At 40.0% G+C, this 22,813-nt stretch overlaps 1 protein-coding gene across 1 annotated transcript in view; it reads right to left on the bottom strand.

The window, feature by feature from the left end:
• Nucleotides 1–334: 334 nt before the first annotated feature.
• The window catches only part of LOC117479035 (ephrin type-A receptor 5), a 66,054-nt gene continuing 43,575 nt past the window's right edge, over nucleotides 335–22,813 (bottom strand). The window contains exons 10-19 of the mRNA XM_034126052.1: nucleotides 20,266–20,333; nucleotides 18,899–19,024; nucleotides 17,485–17,670; nucleotides 16,962–17,023; nucleotides 13,855–13,922; nucleotides 13,627–13,768; nucleotides 11,894–12,043; nucleotides 7,715–7,908; nucleotides 5,867–6,031; nucleotides 335–5,269 (exon numbers count right to left, since the gene is read on the bottom strand). Coding sequence (XP_033981943.1) covers nucleotides 5,158–5,269; nucleotides 5,867–6,031; nucleotides 7,715–7,908; nucleotides 11,894–12,043; nucleotides 13,627–13,768; nucleotides 13,855–13,922; nucleotides 16,962–17,023; nucleotides 17,485–17,670; nucleotides 18,899–19,024; nucleotides 20,266–20,333 — 1,273 coding nt within the window. The 3' untranslated portion in view covers nucleotides 335–5,157. The remainder of the gene's footprint in view (nucleotides 5,270–5,866; nucleotides 6,032–7,714; nucleotides 7,909–11,893; nucleotides 12,044–13,626; nucleotides 13,769–13,854; nucleotides 13,923–16,961; nucleotides 17,024–17,484; nucleotides 17,671–18,898; nucleotides 19,025–20,265; nucleotides 20,334–22,813) is intronic.

Here is a 22,813-nt window from a genome sequence, read left to right as displayed (position 1 = left end):
AGTCAGTTGGATTCAGCCAATGGAGACCATGAATGGCTGTACCCAATTTGAGCAAAATCTATCCATCAGATGTTAAAATATTTCAATCTGCTCCAAAGTTATGGACCATTGTCAGACAGAGCCAAGCTGCTAGAATGACTTGTTGTCAAGTGGCCGTATCTGTGTGTTTAATAGCTATTAGTACAACTTCAGAGCTAGGATGGTTCCATATGCATAGATGAAAACAATATCTAATGAAACCCCTGTTGTGTATATCATGCAGGGACCCTAACTGTCAGGTTATAAGACAATAACAGCTACCTGAACAGTTGATGTTTTAAAAGTTTTATTGCAAAAATATAGAATTTTATAACACACTACAAAAACATCAACACAAACATAATACATGACAGTCTCAAAGACAAACCAATAGCACACCAATATTATCTTTACTGTGCTTTCAAAGAATCACAAAACAGTTATTCATAAAACCTTATGAGTGAATTACTGATAAATTGATTGTTGTCTTTGACCTGGGGAAAACCTAATAACCGCAAACCTGCTTTAGCATGTTGATATTTTGAGTGAAAGCTGAACATGTTCCACTTTGACCACATTTCCATGAGATAATAAATGTACCCATTTTTAACGTTTTTTTAAAGATACCAACACTATTATTTTAAAATCCAGTCAGATGTCAGTGCAACCTTTTATGGTTGTTAAATTGCCATGCACTTGTGTGTGCATATATGTTTTTTGAAAGATAAGAAATGAAGTATTGCTTTTGTACATTTGCTAGAATCCAGTCAAACCTCCTATTCAACGGTTTATGCAGTGCTTTCAATCAAAAATGTCAATTAGTACACCTGCAAGTACTTGTTCTGGAAATGTCTGTTTATATTGGTGTGAATAAATTAGATTACCCTCTTCTGAAAGTCATATTCAAACTACAAAGTTGTTGAATCAGATGTAACATTAAACATGTTGGTAATGTAATTTGACACTAAAAACGGGCTCCTGCATAACACCTTACTGCATGTTTGATGAGAGATACAGCTGGAAGTCATTGTAGAGAAACAACACACCAACAATCTTTACAGTCTTACAGCTGGTTGGCTGTGCTTTGTTTCTTCCAGTTGTTTAACAAAGAGACGACCAGAATAAAATCATGTTGTTGCAAAAGTGCTGACAGTAAATCACTTGAATTAATGAAGATGTTTCACGCAGCAACAACTATCAACTAAGCTGTATTGTTTCCAGTGACACATCAACACCTGCTTTTTACAAGTGGTAATGCAAAAAATGCCACAAACACCACAGTTTGTTGACATCGAGGGCTAGTGCTATTGACGCTTGTACAAAGTCATATCGTTCGTTCACCGTCCTTTAAGATTCCTATCCGACCCTGTGCTTACGTTCTGAAGGTGTATCGTTGTGCCGTACACAAGAAAATGGTGCTCGACATCAATAACGCTTTTCCATATATATAGCTCTGATTTGTCTTTAAAAAATATCACCAATGCTTTGTGCTTAACTGTCAAATTTAAAACTATGGGAAGCATTGAGAATATGAAGTGGGAATACTGTAATTATATCTATATATTAAATCATTAAGAACAACTTTGACACTGAAAAGTCAGTCACCTATAGACATTTTTAGTCAAACAAAAAGGGCACAAGATTTCTAATAAAGTGCAAATTAAATTCGTTCCAACATACACATTGTCTGACATTCCTCTTATTGCCTGTAGATATTGTTGGCAAAAAGCAAATTACATAGAAAGTTGGGGCACAATTGGGGCATAGCATTTTGGCAGGGGAGGAAAAAAAATGGTGCTCGTAAGATGAGAGGCACTTATAAGTGTATACTATTCACCAATTGTTCATAACCCAGGTGTGGGCTTTAAGTTGAAAATTAAGTTTGTTGTAAAAAAGCCAATAACATGACATTTGGGAGGGATCAGAACACTGTGAAAACGTCATCAAACGCCTGCGGTATTGATCAGCCAGCACAATTACTTTCTCTGTACATGCCTATCACTGTCTATAAAAGATTCACCATATTGTTGACGCTTCCCCCGCTAAATTAAATATCTGCATAACCATGATACATGTTTGACTGCCAAAAGTAGGACTCACTTTTGAGTCTTAGAATGAAACTTGGTTGAATAAAAATGTACAATTTGGCTTAATAGAGGGACATACCCACATATTTTGATGCTAAACAGCTATTTTGGCGGCCATTTTTCCCAGGATCTAGTACAATCACACACACATTGGCGTCAAACCTCCAAAGTGATACTTCTAGACTAAAATGACTATGCAGATGTTTATCTTTCAAGCAAACTTTCACTTTGGTAGAACATTTTGACTTTTAAAAACCGATGCCCATAAAGAATACGAATTGTGACCATTCCTCACTGACAATCTGTTATAAAACCAGTCAAGAAACATGATCATGACCTTGATCAGGTGGCAAGTACGGTGGCTTTTTTCCACCAATGAGGCCCTCTATTTAACTCCTCAAGGGACATTTCCTCCAAAAAAAGTGAAATACCCCCTTTAAAACCTTACAATCTTCTTCTGTGCTTTTCTATACTCTTCAAACAGTCAGGAGAAACCACTTCTTAAAAAACTAACTTTACAATCTCATTTCGTTTCCACTCTTAAGCCACAGCACTAGCAGTACACTGCGTATTACCAAGAAAAATATTAGTATGTCATCTGCAAAGAAGATAAATATACCGTCAGAACTAATTTGCCGCTCAGGTGAACAAAAGGGGGAAGGGTCAAGTGTTATCAATAAAGCACAGAGTAGCAATGTTTGACATACCAAAGAGAAGTAAAGCAAGGAATTGGTCATTGACATCATTGTATACCTTTAAAACATACCAGAAGTACATATATCCATCCCTGTGCCCACACCTGCAAGTATCTATTGCTGTCTCATTGAGGGCCTCGGGAAATATTTCTAGGTCTTTCACCAAAACTTGAAATGAAACACAATTACCATCAACAAAACATGAATATTTGATAATTCTGCTACCCTTTTGGGCACCCATATATGAAGACAGATGTGCTGGTTGCCCCCACCTCAGAGTGCCAGAGTAGCAGGAATGCTGATTCAGAATAATTGTCACTATTTACTAATGAGATGCTTGATCAATACCAACTTGTCCACAGGATGGTAGACAGAAGAACAATGCTCCCTGCTTTAAATATATAATACATTATATACATGAAAGACATGTAGGCAGAGCTGCTCAGTAGTCCAAGAGAGAGTATAACGATGAAACAAACACCATTTTACTCATTTTTTAAAAACAATTATAAATAAATGATTATCAATATTGCCTCCTTTTTCTTCAGCAGTTCCGTAAGAATGAGGTTTATTGTGGTGTGGCAGACAGGTAGTGGAGAGAGACTACGGCTTGGTGAACTGAACAGATTGCTGAGGGTTTCCTGCTGTACTTGAAGGTTGTCGGTTGTAAGTGAAGGCTCCATAAAATCTGAGTGCACTCTTGAGTGAAGGCTGCATTGGAATCCTAGTATAGATATCATTAAAATCTGAGCGAAGGGTTCCATAAAAATTACAGTAAACAGTACCACCAGAATCGGGGCGATCCTTTCCATGAGAATCTGAATGGAAGTTCCTTAATCAATCACATGAGCAATCGTCCATCTGGATTGATCAAACAGTACTTGAATTTCCATATGAATCTCCCAGCTGAATCCTCCTTGAAGTTCCTTGAAACATGACGTGATATTTCCATTAGAACGTGGCATTTTCAATGTCCATTGTAGAACGTGTATGAAGGTCTATCAGAATCTAGGAGAAGGATCTATCAGTATCAGAGAATTGGTTCCAGTAGATCTCAGTTCTTTCTATACCTCGAGGTGAAGCTGACTGATTTTGGTGATGTTGCTAGAATGAAGGGTTGTCCGGCATCCGAGTGAAATTCCCAATAAAACATGCGTAAAGTATACAGTTAGATGAAGCCATTTTAAATCAGAATCTGTGTGGTTTAGGACTTGATAACTTAATGAGTTTTTCAAAAACCCATCAAGGTCTTTTTGTGAATTTCTACACAGTTTCAGAGCAAAGATGACAGGATGCCAGCTCAATGTCTTCTACAATCATCAGATTCACTCAGAAGCTAGATTTAGGACCAGAATGGTTCTATCCTCACATTCTAGCCCTATTCGATAGCATTTGAATACCAAGTTGATGCTGCAACCAAGCGTAATGTGTTGTGTAGTGCTATACATTCAGCCAGAGGAGTCATTATTCGTAAAGACCTGTATCTTTTCATGGTTTTTCTAACTTTGTTTAGATAAAACCAAAACTTTTCTGGACAAAGCTAGACCAAGACGGGTCACTTGTCAAAGACTGTTCTATTATATATTCAGTCTCTTTCAACAATGAAGTTGTTCATTTTGTAATCTTGTCTTGCTTTAGAAGATAATAGCGTATATGATGCTAAATATGAGTCTGGTCCTTGAATAAGTGGTACAGCTGTGTTCAAAATGAAGTCCTGTCGCATGAAGACCTGCCTGAGCTAATGATCACGTTGCTCTTGATGCATTATTACATTTCCCCCACCTGAGAATGGCGATCAGCTCAATGACTCGTGATGGAACTCCATTTCCAGAGAAAATTGTCAGACAAAATGTTCAGATCCACTGGGTTCAAATCACCTGAAACAGGCTGAGAAAGTTCAGTTTGAGCCTGCTGCGTGAAACTCCCGTATTTGTTATAGAGCCAAAAAGTGCTGGTTGCTCTCAGAGCCAGATCTGCAGGCTAGGATTCATGTTTGATCTGAGAGAATCCAAACAGAGACTTCACAATGCTCAAGATTCACAGAAACTGAATATTTAAAATGAAAAATGTTGCCCCACGCTCTCTTTCCTCGGTGAAGCACCACTCAGTTCAGTTCAGTTCAGTTTGGTTTAACTGCTGCAATGTCAAATCCCCCCGATGACACCACAAGCCAACTCCACACACACCAACCACAAATGTGTGGATTCTCCAGTTTAGATCCATAAACATCGGGTGCCTTTGTCCGTAGAAAGTGCTAAGCTGCTTTAGGTCCAACAGCAAATCTCAGTCTTTTTCGTCACATACTAGGTCCATATACTGTGTGTATTTGTGTGTGTGCGCATGCCTGTACATATGCATCAGATGTTTACAGTAGAGTTGGTGCTGTTCATATGGACTCTCATCTCTTGAATGCTAGTGATGATTTTTTTTTGATGACCGGCAAGGTTCACTCCTACTTTTCGGAGATCCCTGAAAAACAGCACAGAAAAAACAAGGCCCTTATTTATCAAGCAGTCTGCTAACAAATACAAAACAACAGAATGCAAGTGATAAGAAAATCCCTTTACTTACAAAAAAAGTGATGTTATGTTTTATACAATCAGCATTTTGATACTATTTGTATTGATGTTGTAGCACAGAGCAAGAGAATACATGTGTGATTTACTCACAAGGCAAGCTCTCAGATATCGGGATAATAGCAATATAAAATAATGCCATTATTTATAAGTCATACTGAGACTTAGTTATCATAGTTATCAAGTTATTGATAAGTCATTCTGAGTAACTGTAGCTATTTGTATGTATCTGTACATTGTGCATATTGTTTCGACCTTCACAAACCTTTTTTTGACAATGTTTCTACATGAAAAAAAGCAGCAATGATAAATTATTTCAGTTTTTCTAAGTGCTGCATTTGAGTCTGTATCATGCTAATTGACTTCTAAAATCAACTTCCTACCACAAATAAATAGTCCCTATAAAAAATTATGACAAAGAGGTGTATTAACTTATTTTAAAATACATACTAGTGCTTCTTCATGCTTGTTTTTGTATAAGTGGCCTTACTCTGAAGTCATCTGAGCCACTGTCTCCAGTGAAGAGTAACCTCCTTCCATGAAGAGCTCAGTGTAGCGCCCCATCTTGATGGAGTCGAGCCACTCGCCCACCGTCTGACTCCGAGCGCTGCAGCTCCCCTCCACACTGGCATGCTCCACTAACAGGTTGGAAACCCTGAGAAGATGAAGAGCAGAAAAAGAAAGCGTAAGACAGTAATCAAATGTTAGCATGCATTTTTTCAGGGAGTATTCATTGACACAATTTAAAGACTTCATTCGCACCAGCCCTGTTCAACATCATCATATAAATACGAAGGAACGGTGCAATCAAATACATTTTGAGGCCCAGGGCTGAGCTCCGAAGTCCTGACAGCGATGCTTCATTATGCTAGTTATGCACCATCACGCAAAGCTGAAAACGCTGTCCACTGAAAACTCTTTGTGATTCTGCTCACTCTCCACGCTATCAAACAGCATTCTAACAGCATTCTCCACGCTGTAGCTAGGACAGGAGAGAAGTGTGGAACAAGGACAGGCTTCTCTTTAATCTGGCTAACTGTCACATCTTATTGCATGGGCTGTTAGATATGGCATTAAATTATTAACCCTGTTCCTGTGTCTGTTTGTGTGTGTAAGTGGGAAAGAGAACGATTTCACATCATTTCATTATCTGTACAAAGGAAATATAGTAATGAGGCTGTCTGGCTAAATGTCTGCTGCCTAGCGTTTATAGCCGTTTCATGCCATTATACACTAATGTAATGCATGTACATAGTGGGGAAATCCTAATTGAATATTCCACTGTTACGATTATCAGAAGATACCCCACTGAATACAACACACATCCAATTCAAACTAATGTGGAGTTGCTGAGAAATTGAGCAATTTTCATTTATTTCTCTTCTCTTCTTTGCCGGCATGCTGCCGTTAGAGACTATGTCCATCCGATTTTATTATGCAGCCACACAAGTCTTCGATGGAGACTCATTTTACATTTAATTTGAATTGTTACATCTATGAGCTTGCAGACCTGGGTTTAAGAATGAAAAGGTAGCCCTTCTCCTCTCCCATTTGACATCACAGCTTATAAGCCTATAGGCTTTGAGTCTTCCTTCCTGAGGTTCATACAAGACACGACGCCGAAAGACAAAAATGCGCCGGCAGCAAAACGGCGAGACTCTTTCAGACGTGGTTGTTCAGTAAAAGAGAACAACCAGCTGAGAATCTCTCGCAACCGTAGACGCACTCATTCCCCACTGCTGAAGCCCCACGCTATGACTCGAGACTTTACATCTGTCCAAAACTTGAAGTCCATCTTAGATAAAGCCTTGGCGGGGTGTGGGGACCTGGCTATTAAGCAGCTCCAGTATCTGAGACCTGTAGTGGTGCTGGGGAGGCCGGTGTGCAGCACCACCCTGCCGGACATCTTCCCATCAGACACCAACAATTGCGAACTGCTGCTTGGAAGTTAGTTCAACTGAGCACCTTTTTAACATAGCTATGGCAAATTATTTTGTACTTTCACAAGTTGATCAGTATTTCGTTTTTCTCTCAATTATAGTATTATGTTTTTGCTGTTTGTTTTTTAATTTGCCAAACTGAAGAATCATATACAAATAAATTAGCATTGCAATGAAAAAATAAATAAAAATGAAAAGGTTAATTCAAACAATGCATTTTCTAAGATGAAAAAACAAAAATTCATATTTTCTTGAAAGGTTTTTTACTAGAAGTGCGAGTGATAAATAAGTCCTGAAATATTAAAAAATATTCACAAAAAGGCTAAAATTTAAATACATTTATATGTTTTTCAAATATCATATTATATTTGTATATCATATTATTTGTATAATCTTACCTGTGTGAGGAGTTGACCAGTTTTTTTAATGAGCTGGGATTGCGTATGAGTTTGTCTAGTAGACAGACGATTTCATCAAACTTGGGCCGGTTGCTGCGCTCTCGCTGCCAGCAGTCCATCATTAGATGATACAGAGCCTCGGGGCAGTCCATAGGAGCCGGCAACCTATAGCTCTCCTCCACTGCCTTTATTACCTGCGAGAGAAATATGGGATGGAGGAACACAAATAGAGGTTAGGATTTAAAAAGAAAAAGTGGTACAATAAATCAGGAAAGAAGTACTAACAAATGAGTCGTCATTCAAGCTAAGAAGGATAAAGAGTAACACTCAGTTTATAGTTACACTCAGTTGGACATATCCGTGAAACCTCAATTGTCATGTCTCAACCCTCTCCTCCAAACATATTATGTATTTACAAAAAACAATTATACTTCGGATTCCCATTATTTATTACCACATTAACATATATGCTTCCTCGGGTCTACATTAAAAACAACACTTACACACAATATCAACAAACCCAAATGAAATATAAACAATTTTCTCTTACGTCAATAGTTCATAAATAAATCTGATTAAATCTATAATATAAAAAAGGTATTTAATAGTATCTGTAACTGCAAAATACTAATTGTTCACTGTTCAACTTAAACCATCATCATGGAGCAATATTTAGCCATGCAGCTATTACATCTTTAAAATCTGACAAAAGGATTTTAAAGCGTGTTTAAAAATTGGGATTTAAGAGAAGAAGTGTCCCCAAATGTAGTCTGCATTGTGTGTTTTTGAGGGCATACGATGATGCAACATGCACCAGAGAGACCTCCATTATTACCTTTGAAAAGATCAAAGAAAAAGAGTTTGAGAAATCTACTGCATGGAGAGGACCGATCTTGTTTGACGCATAACCATGTAATAACTTTTTCCCAGCAGGACCACAACAAACCTCCAAATCTCCTCTGAATCCGGGTATTTTGCTTCAGGGATGCTCCTGCCTTCTATCTGACCCTACGCTGAAACCTCCGTGAAGTTAAAACCAACTCCCCTGCGAGGATCAACAAAGCATTATTCGTGTATTTGATCCGCTGCATGGCCCAGTTAATCATTTCCGCAAGTAACAAGATGCAGCACTGAATCACAGAAATGTTGTTTTTTTTGGAGGGGGGGGGGCTAAAATTGAGTTTAGATGAATAATAAATAAACCGCGGCTCTCTCTGTTAGACCCCGCATTGGATAGCACGGCTGGAGTTATTTCAGCCTAGTTCTGCCAGAGCAAGACACTGCAGGGAATTGATTTGTCGAGTTCATGACAGCCTTTGCTTGAGTCAAATTCTCACAAAAGACAGACGTGAAAGGACTCTCACACGCACACACACACGGAATGAAAGGGAACGTAAGCTCGAAGGAAAGCGCGCAAGAGAGAGAAGCATCACATCGTGCTGAGAGAGGAGAAGAACTACACATGCTGACTGGCAGGGAGGAAAGATCAGAGGAGGTAAAGAAAAGACAGAGTGGGCGAGAAGGAAGGAAAAGAAAACAGACAGAGATTGCACATTTTAGGAGACAAAAGAGAGGGTGAAGGAGAGGAGGAAAAAGGGGTAGAAATGGGAAACCGAAGGAGAGAGCTTAGGGAAAGAGAGTGTGAGAGCCAGAGACTTTCTGCCGCAGATCAGAGAAAATCCAGCATAACGCTTTCAATTAAACATCAAACGCCTTCTCCTCTGCTCTGCTCTCATCTTCAGCTCCTCTCCTTCCTCCTCTCCAGACTTCTCTGAGACAGACGGCCTAATAACCAGAAGGAGGAGGGAGGGGCCTGAAGGAGGGGATGAGGAGGTCACCGGAGGGGTGTGCGTACATATGTTGCCTGTGTGTGTGTGTGTGTGTGTGTGTGTGTGTGTGTGTGTGTGTGTGTGTGTGTGTGTGTGTGTGTGTGTGTGTGTGTGTGTGTGTGTGTGTGAGAGGGTGGGAAATGCTAGATTCTCACTCATCGGTTAGTGACAGGATGGCAGTTTTCCTCATTAAAATGACCTCAGGGCTGCAAATTGAAGTAGGTGCTACCTGCCACCCCTGTTCGTCTTCATCACCTTCTCTTCTTCATCTTGCTGAGTAACTAACTGCCAGCAGTAGCCACACATTTACATTTTATTCATTTTGCCAAATATTTCTTAAATTGCTGCTTCTTGAAACCTTAGGCTCTAATGTGTTATATAAACCTATTATTTATATATATATTTAACCCACATAAACGAGCATACTGTACACACCTTTAGAGAATGCACAAATGTTGTATAACATAATATGAAAATGACAAAATATTAATATGGTAAAGAATGTATATATTTAAAAACAAAATGTGGGGGATTTTATGAAAAAATATGAAGTTGTGAGAATCTTTTTAGTTTTGACTTTGCATGAATAAAAATCAAGGTAAAAAAACATAACATTCCAAAAGATGTGAGGCGTACAAAAACACAACATGATAAAGAAAAATGAGATATATCTGATACAAGTTATTAACGATGAATGCCATTTCCAAAAATACCTATAAAATCAAAACATAATCAAATGTATGCCCGGGTGTAAACAGCATTCATGTGTGTCTGCTATGCTATAAACAAAGAAAATACCCACTGTGACTATATACACCCCGGGATGAAAGAATGGCATCCTGTTCCTTTTTACCTACAGTTTTACCCATAAGGATAATGTGTATATATAGAAAGCCTGTTATTTCCCCTGCTCATGGTTTTCTGCTTAGCTCTGCACCTCCATGTGTTTTCACCCGTCTCTCTCCTTTTGCTTACGCACACCTTTCCCTACACCCTGCCATGTCTCGCTGTTTGTTTCCATTAAGGTTTTTCCTCCTCATTGTCCACACTTTGCAGTATTATATTTATAATAACAGCTTCCCGCATAGCCCTCCCTATTTCAACCTCCATTCAGCCTTTCTGACAGGAAACACGTTATATTTCACCTTACAGGTATTTTTCTTCCTATGTCTCCGTCGGCAATTCATAAGTTCCCAATAAAACATTGCATGGAGTTTTGCGTCAATTGTTTTTACTTTTATAGAAATAAATCATTTGATGTTGTCAACTGATTTAGTTTTGAATAAGTGATTTATCATTGTATCGCAGATCAAAAAAGACTTAACACAATAACTTGATAATTGTTTGTTGAATAAATATATATTTTCCACTATATAGTTTTTTAAAGTATATTTGGATGTTTTTTGGGATAATATATGAAATTGTAGCCAGGTTTATTGTCACCAGACATTTTCATATGCATCATTATAATATAACTAATTTCACTATAACAGTAACTTAAACATATATTTAATTTAATCATAACTATAGGAACAAATACCAATATACCTGTAATCATGAAAAACAAAGACTTTTGTCTAGTTTTTTTAATTGATTGATGGATTTTTCTTTTTTTCTTTGTAAGTATTACTTATGTTTGTTGTAAATACTTTTTGTTTTCTAGATACTTTTGGTACCCACTGTGAACATTTTTATAATAATAAAAAAAACAATAATGACTCTTGTCTCAACCCCAAGGCTAAAAAGTCGGTCCTAGTTGAGGATCAAAATTCATTTGCTGAAAACAGCAGGTTTTTTTCCTCACCGCCTTTTGAAAGACTCTTCAGGAAAAAGTTTTACATTTCAGGAAATATACTCGTTCGTTTACTGGCGGAGAATTAGATGAGAAGATCAATAGCCACAGCCGGGAGACCGAGTGAAACCGCTAAATTGGCTCCGTCGAATGGTAACAAATGTCTACCAGCACCTCTGAAAGTGACTAATGAGATATACCATATATTTCATTTGCTAATTGCCAGACCATGTCTTCTTGGCTCTGGAAAGGTTGCCAGGCAACTCCAGGAAGTTGTATAGTATAGTCCGGTACATAATCCCCATGTAAAACGTGAAATTGGCAATGCATTTCTAAGGATTAAACTAACAAGATATTGTGTTAATTAGAGGAAAGACAATGCCAATGAAGATCTTGTTGGATTGAAAAGCAACAAAACAGTTACTAAAATGTTTCATGGCTATTGTATAATCCTGCTTTTTTGCATGCACCCCTGGTTGAACACTTACTTTCAATTTTGAATTATGGGGTGAATAGTTCAAACTGAAGAATCATACAGCGAAATCAAATCAAACTTACATCTTGATTGGACATCTCCCAGTATGGCCTCTCTCCATATGACATCACTTCCCACATGACGATCCCGTAACTCCAAACGTCGCTGGCCGAGGTGAACTTCCTGTAAGCAATCGCCTCGGGAGCCGTCCAGCGAATAGGAATCTTCCCACCCTTAGAAAAAATGTAACGAGATGACTTTAAAAAAAAAAAATACTGAAACTGGGTTTAGAAAATGTAACTCTTACGTGTGTTGGTGCTTGAAATGAATAGCTCTGATATGTTTACATCGACATCAACATCAACTCAGTGCTATACAACAAAAACGATCTTTTGGTAAAGACATACAGCTGCAGGCATTGAACATTTTCACATTTTGTTGCACAAAGAACAGACCTTAATTGAGACACTTCTGCTGCATGTGGTCCAACCGACGATTACACTAATGAATACCAATTAAGGAACACATTCATGAAGCAGAGATTCACTTTCAAATTCCCTGTCCCAACTGTCGGGGGGGTGTGACATTCCTCTGCTTCATTATCGCTCTTTCATTGGAAAGATAGAAAAGTTCACAGGATGACTGCTGAGTTTCCAGAAGAAAATGTGTGTTGGGCTGATGAGTGGTGAAATTAGCTTGATGCAGTATTGATGAACACAGCAGCGGGATATTTCAGGGTCTGACGATTTGAAGGGTGTGAATTACGTTATTCGCACTGCTCTGTCAGAGAGTGGGAGAGGAGAAGAAGAGATGTAGCCCGCCACAGTGAGAGGTGAATGACAGGATATTTGGCGCTAAGGCAGCACGACTCGGTGCTAATTGAGTGTTGCAGAGACCGAGCGAGCACTAATTGGCCCGCCTCCTGCAGGAAGCAGCCGGTCTCTGGCTGACAGGACGCCACTAGGCCTGGGACACACAGCTTCATTTAAAACCCGCTGCTGCCGCCTTTGAGTGTGTATGTGTGAATGCAAATATATGTGTGTGTTGGTTGTAGTTTTCAACTTAATCAAAAGTTTGTTATATCGCAATTCACTGTGCACATACAGAGATACACACCAGATTGAATATAAAATGACCTCGAAGACACAACATGGGGTCGTGTAGTTTACCTAGACTTGTTCTCTCTGTAACACTAGTGCTCACAAATGATTGATGTACAGATCTATACATTAGTCTCAAAAATCCACTTTCATGCCAATCAAATTCTTCAACTTAGTGTAAAAGAGCTTGAGTGCGAGTAAAGAAAACAGAAAAAACTAAAATCTCTCTACTGTAATTATCACTTACAACGGTTTGACTTTAGTGGAGCTAATGCTGCAGAAATCAATCTGGTTGGGTTTATAGATAGGAAATGTACCTGCTGGATTCTTGCTTTGAGTTTTAGTCGCTTTGGATAAAAGCAAAATAATGAAATGACATTTTTTTTTTAACACCTGCAAGTTGAGAAAAAGCTATCCTTACTCACAGAAACGTTTCAAAAATGTTTGTCTATACCAAATATAGCTCTTGGAAAGAATCTGTATCTGCAGGTAGGACTTTCAAATCTCAAAAAGGGGAACTGGACCAGAAGATTGCAATTCATGCATCTCTACAATGAATCAACCTTCAGAACTTTGATGTCCTGCTGAATTGGGATCAAACTTGGTCAGAGATTTGTAGGCTGGATTACCTGAAACATCATGTATGGATAAATTGACAATGAAAATAACAAGTAGTTGCAGCCCTATTATACATACACCAACATGCTCAGTCTTACCCGTGTGGTGTACGCAGCCTCTGCGTCATCTTCCAGGACTCGGGACAGGCCGAAATCTGACACTTTAGACACCAGGTTACTGTTGACCAGGATGTTACGGGCCGCGAGATCACGGTGAACGTAGCCCATGTCGGAGAGGTATCTGCATGTATACAGACAAAGGAGAGGTTTAAATCCAAGCACTGTGACCTAAGGATGCATTCAGTAATACATTGTGTGTTTGCGTACCTCATGCCAGAGGCAATTCCCCGCAGCATCCCAACCAGCTGGATTACAGTAAACTGGCCATCGTTTTTCTGAAGGTAAGAACAGAAAGAAAACTGTTTCTTTAGATAAACAACTTTAAACAGTCTATGAAAACAGTTCAAAGTAATAGCCATGTCATGATAATGAGTTCAAAAGGGGTTTGACATCAGAATTGTTTGGAAAACTGCTGGGTAACAATGTGGTTCAATGCAGGTTATTTTCTATAATGTTTCCCATGTTTAGCCTGCAAAGCTCAACTTGCAATATAAAAAGAAAAAAAGATAGAGATCATGTATGACCTCTGGAGAAATGATGGCCAAGCATTCCATTATCGACGTTTAAAAAGTGCCTTCAAGCAAGAAAGCCACACAGCCACAAAGCCAATTACTGTAAGTAATAGTATCGCAACACAGACCTCTGCAAACATCCAACTTCAACTCACAGCTTTATGGGAGTGGAAGATTTTATAGGGGAAGCACATTATTGCATCTTACTCTCCTTGCCTCTCATTCCCAAAAAGTACAAATAATCAAAAATACAGACAAAGGTCGTTGCTGCTCTGCTGTCCAGAGTCACACCATGTTTTATTAAAGCGCCCTGCCCTCGAGCAAGTCGCGGCCACTTTCTCATTCCTTCTTTCCCTCTAGTGGGACCTTCAAATCTCCATACCCCAAGTTAGTAATTAGGGCTTTTTAATAACTAAGCAAAAAATGATTATGGGGCAAAGAACCTTTTGCCAAGGACAGAATGTTCTTTCTCTCTGCCACTATATGCTTGTCAGGAGGTATTTCCTTGAAGGGATGTAAACGAGTTCTCCACTCATTTAGCATTGCACTCTTATAACACTGTTACTCTTTTAAAGAAATTGATGCAGCAGAACGTAAGATTACTTAAGTCTTTTTTATCCCAGACATTCTTCTTTCTTGTCAATACCAACACCCACAATGCAACTGAATGCAACCCGTTTTAGGGTGTTATGCTAGTTACAGCTAATGTAGCTTTGAACCATTAACCTCAAACAGGAAGCCAGGGTAAGCCAACCAGAGGCCCAATAGATCAGGTTATGCCTTCACCATAGCCAGAAAAACGTATTGACGATTATAATATAGCCATTTGCTCACTGCAGGTAGAGTGTACAATTCCGTAACGATGGCCACCTGTTTTCGGGATTACCGGCTGATAATGGACTTTCCTTAAATTGAGACATTTCTTCGACTATTGGGGTTTTGGAATAGCTGGCGGGACCCACTGCCTCAAATAAAATGAGGTTTTTCTGCCCAATAAACAGCTAATAAGAAGGTGTTAGCCTTACAACAAAACATTGATGAAATCACATTTAAATCATGGCAAACACTTGTTCCTCTCCCATTGAAAACCTTTCCACCAGGCTGAATCCAATCAGAGTTTTCTCTCAATGACAGCTCTCTGACTTTTCAAAGCCCAAGCTTCGGCCAATCCAAATGTCAACGATCCAACCTTCCACTCATCCTTTTCCCACATTTCCACAGTAGAAATGTAGCTCTCTTCCCTTCTCATGTTTTCTCTCACTAATGCAACTACTTCTTTCCCCATTCATCCCCAGCAGCAGAGCGTCCCACTAACATGTGAAATGAGATGTTAAGCCAAAGATGTGAGTTATGTTCCTCATACTCCATTGTCCATAGCTGTGACCCTTAATCCGGGAGCCAGTCCAACCACTGGTTCTCTCACGGCTGTGTCATTTGCACCGGCCTCAATATACCAGCCATCCATGTAATTACTTCACAGGGTTGTCCATGCTGCTCCGCCTGCTGGTCTCCCAACTCTTCTGCCTCGCTTTGCCATCCCTGATTACTCCCCATGGCACACAGGGCAGTCACGTCAGCAGTTTTCCAAGAGACCACAGAACATCCTTCCTCTTTTGTCTCGCAGCTTCCTCCCATCTCAGAACATCTTGTTAAGGCTAAGTACTTTCCTCGTTCCAGTCTACATTCTCTTACAAGCACACCCCCATATTATTCTCACCTTTCCTAAGTTTCCATGCTCTGAAATATGCCCTCACCTTCATGCAATCGTACGACCATATTTCTATCATCTCTCCATTAGCCATCTGCTGCCGGGGGTTGACGCTTTTTCCTGCAGGATTTAGCCTTGTCCGCCAACTGAGCATCTTGCAATTGCAACCAGTGAATGGACTTAAGTGCTCTGGAGAGGGATCACTCAATTCAGGTGGATTGCCAGCCTTCATTACCTTCTCCCTCTCAGCGAAGTCCAAATTGTCTAGACAGTGAGGACGTGATTCCAGACCCTGAGTGCTCAGATGTCTTTCATATTTTCTGGCAAAGTGATCCGTCTTGTCGGTGGAGTTGATACACATTTCAAAAAGTGTTTTAAAATCTGAAGCATGTAGACGCAGTGTCTGGGCTCCTCGGATTGTTGGGTAAGATTTAATTCTGTCTTAAATGTTTTAGAGAATGAGGTGCCAACTTGAATGCGAAATGTAACATTGCTTTCCCCTTGAAAGACGTCAACGCAGCACCTGCCAACTTCAGTCCATCTGTGTTGTTTACACAAAAAAATGTGTCTATCCATAACATATTCTTTCCCCGCATATTTCTGCTTGGATGTGTAGAATGATGAGGTATTGAATTGGACTAATGATAGCTTTGGTGGACATATTCTCCCTCCGTGGTGTATCAACTCTACAAACAGCTCTTATAAATATGTTTCCTTTCCAGAGGATTAAACATCTCTTTCACCCCTGTGATTGTTGTCCTCCTAATTTGGCATTTGGTGACTCTCCTCCCTGTGCCACTTACCTCAGTACAGAACACTACTTATCTATGTCGGAGAGCCCACTCCACTTAATTTTCATGTACCACAAATATGCTGCGTAACAATTATTTTTGTATTGATCTTTGAGAATCAATTGTGTCTGTTAACTTTTCTCCTCTGCTTCCCCTTCTGTTTCCCTTTTCTCCCTCTCATCCTTCTCTTTATCAACTGTCTCCTTCATATAAATATTATCGGACTTTTCCTCATAATCCCCACCACCTTTCATCCTATTTCACTCATAACATCCTTCTCCCCACACATATCCTTGTTCCTACCTTGAGAAAAGTGTCCAGTGATCCGTTCTCCATGTATTCAGTGATGATCATCACTGGCTTGCCTAAGAAGACAAATATTCGGAATTAATTTAATCACAAAAACAATAATACATTAAATAAAAACATTTGTAATTGTATTATTTTCTCACTTAGGTATCAGCTATTTATATTATATTGTTGTACATATGCAATTAAATGTGGTACTGTACCACTTGAACACATATGGTATGTACAAGTCAGTAAAAGTTCATTTCAGAAGTACAACTGAGCTTGATAAAGCACAGTCGAAGCTGTCAGAGAAACATGTGAGCCTGACTGATGAAGAGCAGCTGAGTCTGATGGATGTTGAAAAACCGTGACAAAGACCAGCTTATAGACTGAAGTAGAGCTTCAGATTCTTCTACATACACACAGTACAACTGCCACATGAGAAGTCCCAGTAATCTGCAGTGTGACATGTGTTATAAATCTCACAGGGTGAACATTGGGCTCCAAACGAGAAACAGACATGCTGATGACTCACTCTTGGTGACCACGCCCTCCAGACGGATGATGTTCGGATGGTTGAACTGGCCCATGATGGACGCCTCCCACAGGAAGTCGCGCCTCTGCTGTTCCGTGTAGCCTACTTTCAAGGTCTTGATGGCAACCTGGATCTCTCTTTTCCCGGGAAGCCTCAGCGGTCCGCTGCACACCTCACCAAACTCCCCTGAGGCAAAGAGATGGAGCGTGACTTTGGTCTCACACGTCGCAGAAGTGCAGTCCTTCAGTTAAAACCAAAGCTTTCATAGTAACCTAAAACTAATAAGTTGAATTTTAAGGCGGCAAACCTAATCTTGTTTTGGATTTGAAAGTTAAGCTGAAGAGGAAGAGAACACCTCTGGAAGTTTTTGGGGCCGAATTTGAGTTGCTACTGCTGATCAGTTCTCTATAGAATCTCAGAAGAACAAAAACAAAATACATAAACAAACATTTTTGATGTGCTCATTTTCTTATGAGGGCATCTTCAGTTATTTCTAAGCTAATATATATTTAGTTTAACATCTCCATCTATGGCTGTCCATTGTTTATAATGGTTGCTGACAGAGGTTAACGTGCTACCACGGCCCAAAACATTTCCATTAGGAGAAAGGCGCTGCAACTTCAGAATCAATTCAAATATAATCACAAATGTCAACTAGCTTTCCGGTCCCAGCTGTGTGCATCACTTTTAAGTGTCCCCTGATTTCCGTTGTGTTTTGAGCTTCAGGCAGGAAAGGTTTTTCCTGACCTGTCGGCCACCGTAGTTTATGTTGTTTGGCATCAGAATCGCAAAACAACCAAATGTTTGACTTCTGTATAAATACTGGGCAAGCACCACTGAACAAAAATGTCATTATCACTACAGATAGGAGCCTGGAAAGCAAATTAAATGTTTTACTAAGTGGATCTATTTCACTGCTGCTCAGCAAGAAAGCTTAAAGATGTTGCAAATGAAAACGTTTTTCAACAGAGCACAAACACCATTCATAGCCTTACGAGCTGTCACTTTCTTACAGTGCTTAGCTTAATTGAGTGTGTACAAGCCTGCTTCTATACAATGACGCCCAATTATAAATGTGACAGGTTGAAGAATATATGATGCCTTTTTATACAGTATAGGTAATGAGAAAACGGTTGAATTTTGACATGACACAATTAGGCTTAATGAATTACAGTTATAACTGTACATTGAGTGTGTGTAAATATAGCATTGTTTAAAATAAAGATTATAATGTATTTTTTACCTGCTTGACTACACAGATTCAGTTTAAAATGAACAATAATATATTTTGTGATACATTATTCTGGCCAAATCAGCCCCAGACGATGCTCAGGATCAGAAATGTGTAACACACACACACACACACACACACACATACACACACACACACACACACACAGAGGCAGGGACTCACCAGCTCCGATGATCCTCTCTATGGAGATGAATGAGACGTCGATCTCCTGAGCAAATTCATGCACCGCCTGGTTGGGATCTTCGTAGGTGAGCGGGTCAATGTAGGTGCGCACGCCAGGGAACTTTACTGTGAACACACAGGCATCGCTTCATTACCATTTAGATGTGATTTACCATCATTAACATTTATTCAGGCTTGTATTCACATTAGAATACATCACTATTGAATTCAAGAGTAGCTTGATTTGTTATTGCTGGAATGGATTTTGCTAAAAGAATATTTCCTCTTTCCCGTATTTGCCCTTTCTCTCTCTCTTTTATTAAACATCTTTTATGATAAATGATGTAAGAATTGGTGCCTATTCTATATAAATGTAAACATTTTGACAATGATTCATACCTTTTAATCATCCCAACGCTAAACACTATTTCAGTCACTTTTTGTGGCCATGATAAGTAAATAACATTCATTTTCAAATATTTTCTTTCATGACATGAATCAATATGACAGTGTACCACATCCTGGCACTGCTATACACTGATGTACCCGTCACGGTGGCTTCTGATGCCAGCAGATGGATGGCATGCTGCAACGCCAACAATTCAGCCAAATATATTAGGCTGTCACCCCTTATAAATCATCATAGCTTTTGTGTTTCCTCTGCCAACATGGCTGCCATTGGTCTGGCCTGTAGCTGTGTCATTTAAAGAATAGCTCCGAGTACAAAACACTGTCAACTGGACACACACACAGACACGTGCGTAGGCCGACAGGGATGAAACAAAGTAATACAGACATGACCGCTGTCTGAACCCTCTACTGTACATGACCGGTTGTGGAAACTCAGGATGAACTTGCCCACCCGCCAACAAGCCACACACACACACACACACACACACACACACACACACACACACACACACACACACACACACACACACACACACACACACACACACACACACACACACACACACACACACACACACACACACACACACACACACACACACACACACACACACACACACACACACCACACACACACACACACACACACACACACACACACACACACACACACACACACACACACACAACACACACACACACACACACACACACACACACACACACACACACACACACACACACACACACACACACACACACACACACACACACACACACACACACACACACACACACACACACACACACACACCACACACACACACACACACAACACACACACACACACACACACACACACACACACACACACACACACACACACACACACACACACACACACACACACACACACACACACACACACACACACACACACACACACAACCACTTACTGTGACCATTATGGAAGTGCATTTTCTCCTCTTCGGGATCCTGCTTTGCTTTGCTGTAGCCACACCGCCTGAGAGGCAGAACACACAAGTACATCAATCAATGTCAAAAACATTTGTATGTCAAAACTACAGATTATTCTGTCGCCCTTAGTTACAACTCCTTGACTGACACTAGCGTAATATGTAGAGTTCCTCAAGGCTCTATCCTGGGACGTGTGTGGTTTAGTCTTTATATGCTGCCACTGGGAAATATCAAGGGCAAACATAGTATCATTTTCCTAGCTATGACTATGATACACAACTTTACCTCTCCTCATCACCCAATCCCATTAGCCCTATTGATAACCTAGTTCAATGCATATCAACATGTGGATGTTACATAATCTCTTCATTGATGGCCTGCCAATTTGAGAATAGATTTTACGATCCTTTAACGGATTACAAGCTCTAAATGTATGCTAACCCCAGATCACTCAGGTCCTCTAACAACACATTTTCTATTATTCCAAGGGCGAGGACAAAGACATATAGGGAGGTAGTGTTGGAATAGCCTGCCAAAAGGAGCAAATGGCATATAAATCTGTGGATACTTTTTAAAAAAAAGTCCTAAAACATACATTTTTGTTTTGGCATTTTATTAATCACCTGACACATTATAATCTTTATCTACCCTCTCTAACTATAATCATCATATTGTTGTATAGTAGTTTTGTTAAAGCACGTTGTTAAGCCAGAGATGTACTTTTTCTCACACAAATTACCACATTTATAGTATGAAAAAACACAAAATATTGCCTTACATTCTAAGGAGCATATAGTTACATTTTCAGTGAGAGGGAAGAAACAACAACAGGCAGAGATCCCAGTAAAGATACCACAAAATGACCCAGACAATAAAAAGCTAAACCTAGCAAGCACATGGCAAAATCATATTTGGATCCAAGTGCAAACTAAGCATTTTATTTCCTCGTAGGTTGCTGAAAATACTGAAAACCACCAGCCTTTTAGATATTAGCAAAGGAGTGCAGTTTTAAAAAAAAAGCATTTTCTAACAAAAGCCTTGTCAACAGATCAACTCTGACCACTTTGCAGAGGAGGAAGCACCAAAGGAAAGAGCAACATTAAGAGAAATTAAATAAACGTTGTCTGCATCAATGATATCATGCCCATGTCTTTATAACCCCTAAAGCATGGTTACCAATACCTATATTCGTTTACTTTGTTGTACAGATGTGTGTCTGTGGGCCAAAATCTTCTGTATTTCAATATTTAGACAAGCAGCATCCGAGATAAACCACATGACCCAGATTAAACAAGAGCACACACACACACACACACACACACACACACACACACACACACACACACACACACACACACACACACACACAACACACACGACACACACACACACACACACACACACACACACACACACACACACACACACGACACACACACACACACACAACCGTACAACACCACCACACCACGACATCACACACCACACAACACACACCACACACACCACCACACACCACACAACACAACACACACACACACACACACACACACACACACACACACACACACACACACACAACACACACACACACACACACACACACACACACACACACGACACACAACACACTACACAACACACACACACACACACACCTACACACACACACAACACACCACACACACACACACACACACACACACACACACACACACACACACACACACACACACACACACACACACACACACACACCATCCAGGCTCTCTGTAGGATAGCCCAGCTTGGCTAGAGGGGTTCGGTGTGGGCAGCTGTATAGTCTGGGGGAGGGGAGTCTGGATGTGTGTATGCCTGGGGGGGGTTTAGTTAGCTGGATCTGTTGAGTCAAGGGGTTTGATAACACTCATGCCCAGCCAAACCCCTGCTACTTCCTATGTGTGCGTTAACCCATGCGTACGATGCATCTGCGCGTATGTGTGTGTGTGTCTACACATGTGTGCTGGATGTCTATGCATGCGGGTGGAGTCTGGAGGGTCAGGCAAGGGGGGATACAGTGGTTGGAGGGGGGTTGTGGTGCTTGTGTCCCAAATCAATTGCTGGAAAATCTGGCATTCCTCCATGTCTCCTCCCCCACACGAAAACTAGAGCGATCCTCATCCCCCGTTTCGGCTAAACCAAAACCACCACTGGGTATTTCCGATTTCCTTTTTAATCCTCACCAGATCCTCCACTGTCCATCCATCTGGTCATTCTGTCAAATATATTCACTAGCGTATGAATAAATCATCGAATACAGTATGAAATCAATTACTAAAATCATGACCTAAGAGTTAAAGGGGAAGAGTTCAAATTGAAAGAAGTGTAAGCATGGGTGAAAAAAGTGAATGATCAGCCCCATGGATAGATGGCTTGAGGATCAATATTACAAATTAACGAATGGGGAGATGGCAGGATGTTCACCAATCACCCTGAGTTTTTTTAAAGTGCCTTTAGCTTTGTTAGTTATGGTTCACTAAAGGCATT

The sequence above is a fragment of the Trematomus bernacchii genome, unplaced genomic scaffold, assembly GCF_902827165.1.
Source record: "Trematomus bernacchii unplaced genomic scaffold, fTreBer1.1, whole genome shotgun sequence".
Classification (NCBI taxonomy): Eukaryota; Metazoa; Chordata; class Actinopteri; order Perciformes; family Nototheniidae; genus Trematomus; species Trematomus bernacchii.
The sequence above is the reverse complement of the archived record's forward strand: the minus strand, read 5'-3'. Positions and strand labels throughout refer to the sequence as shown.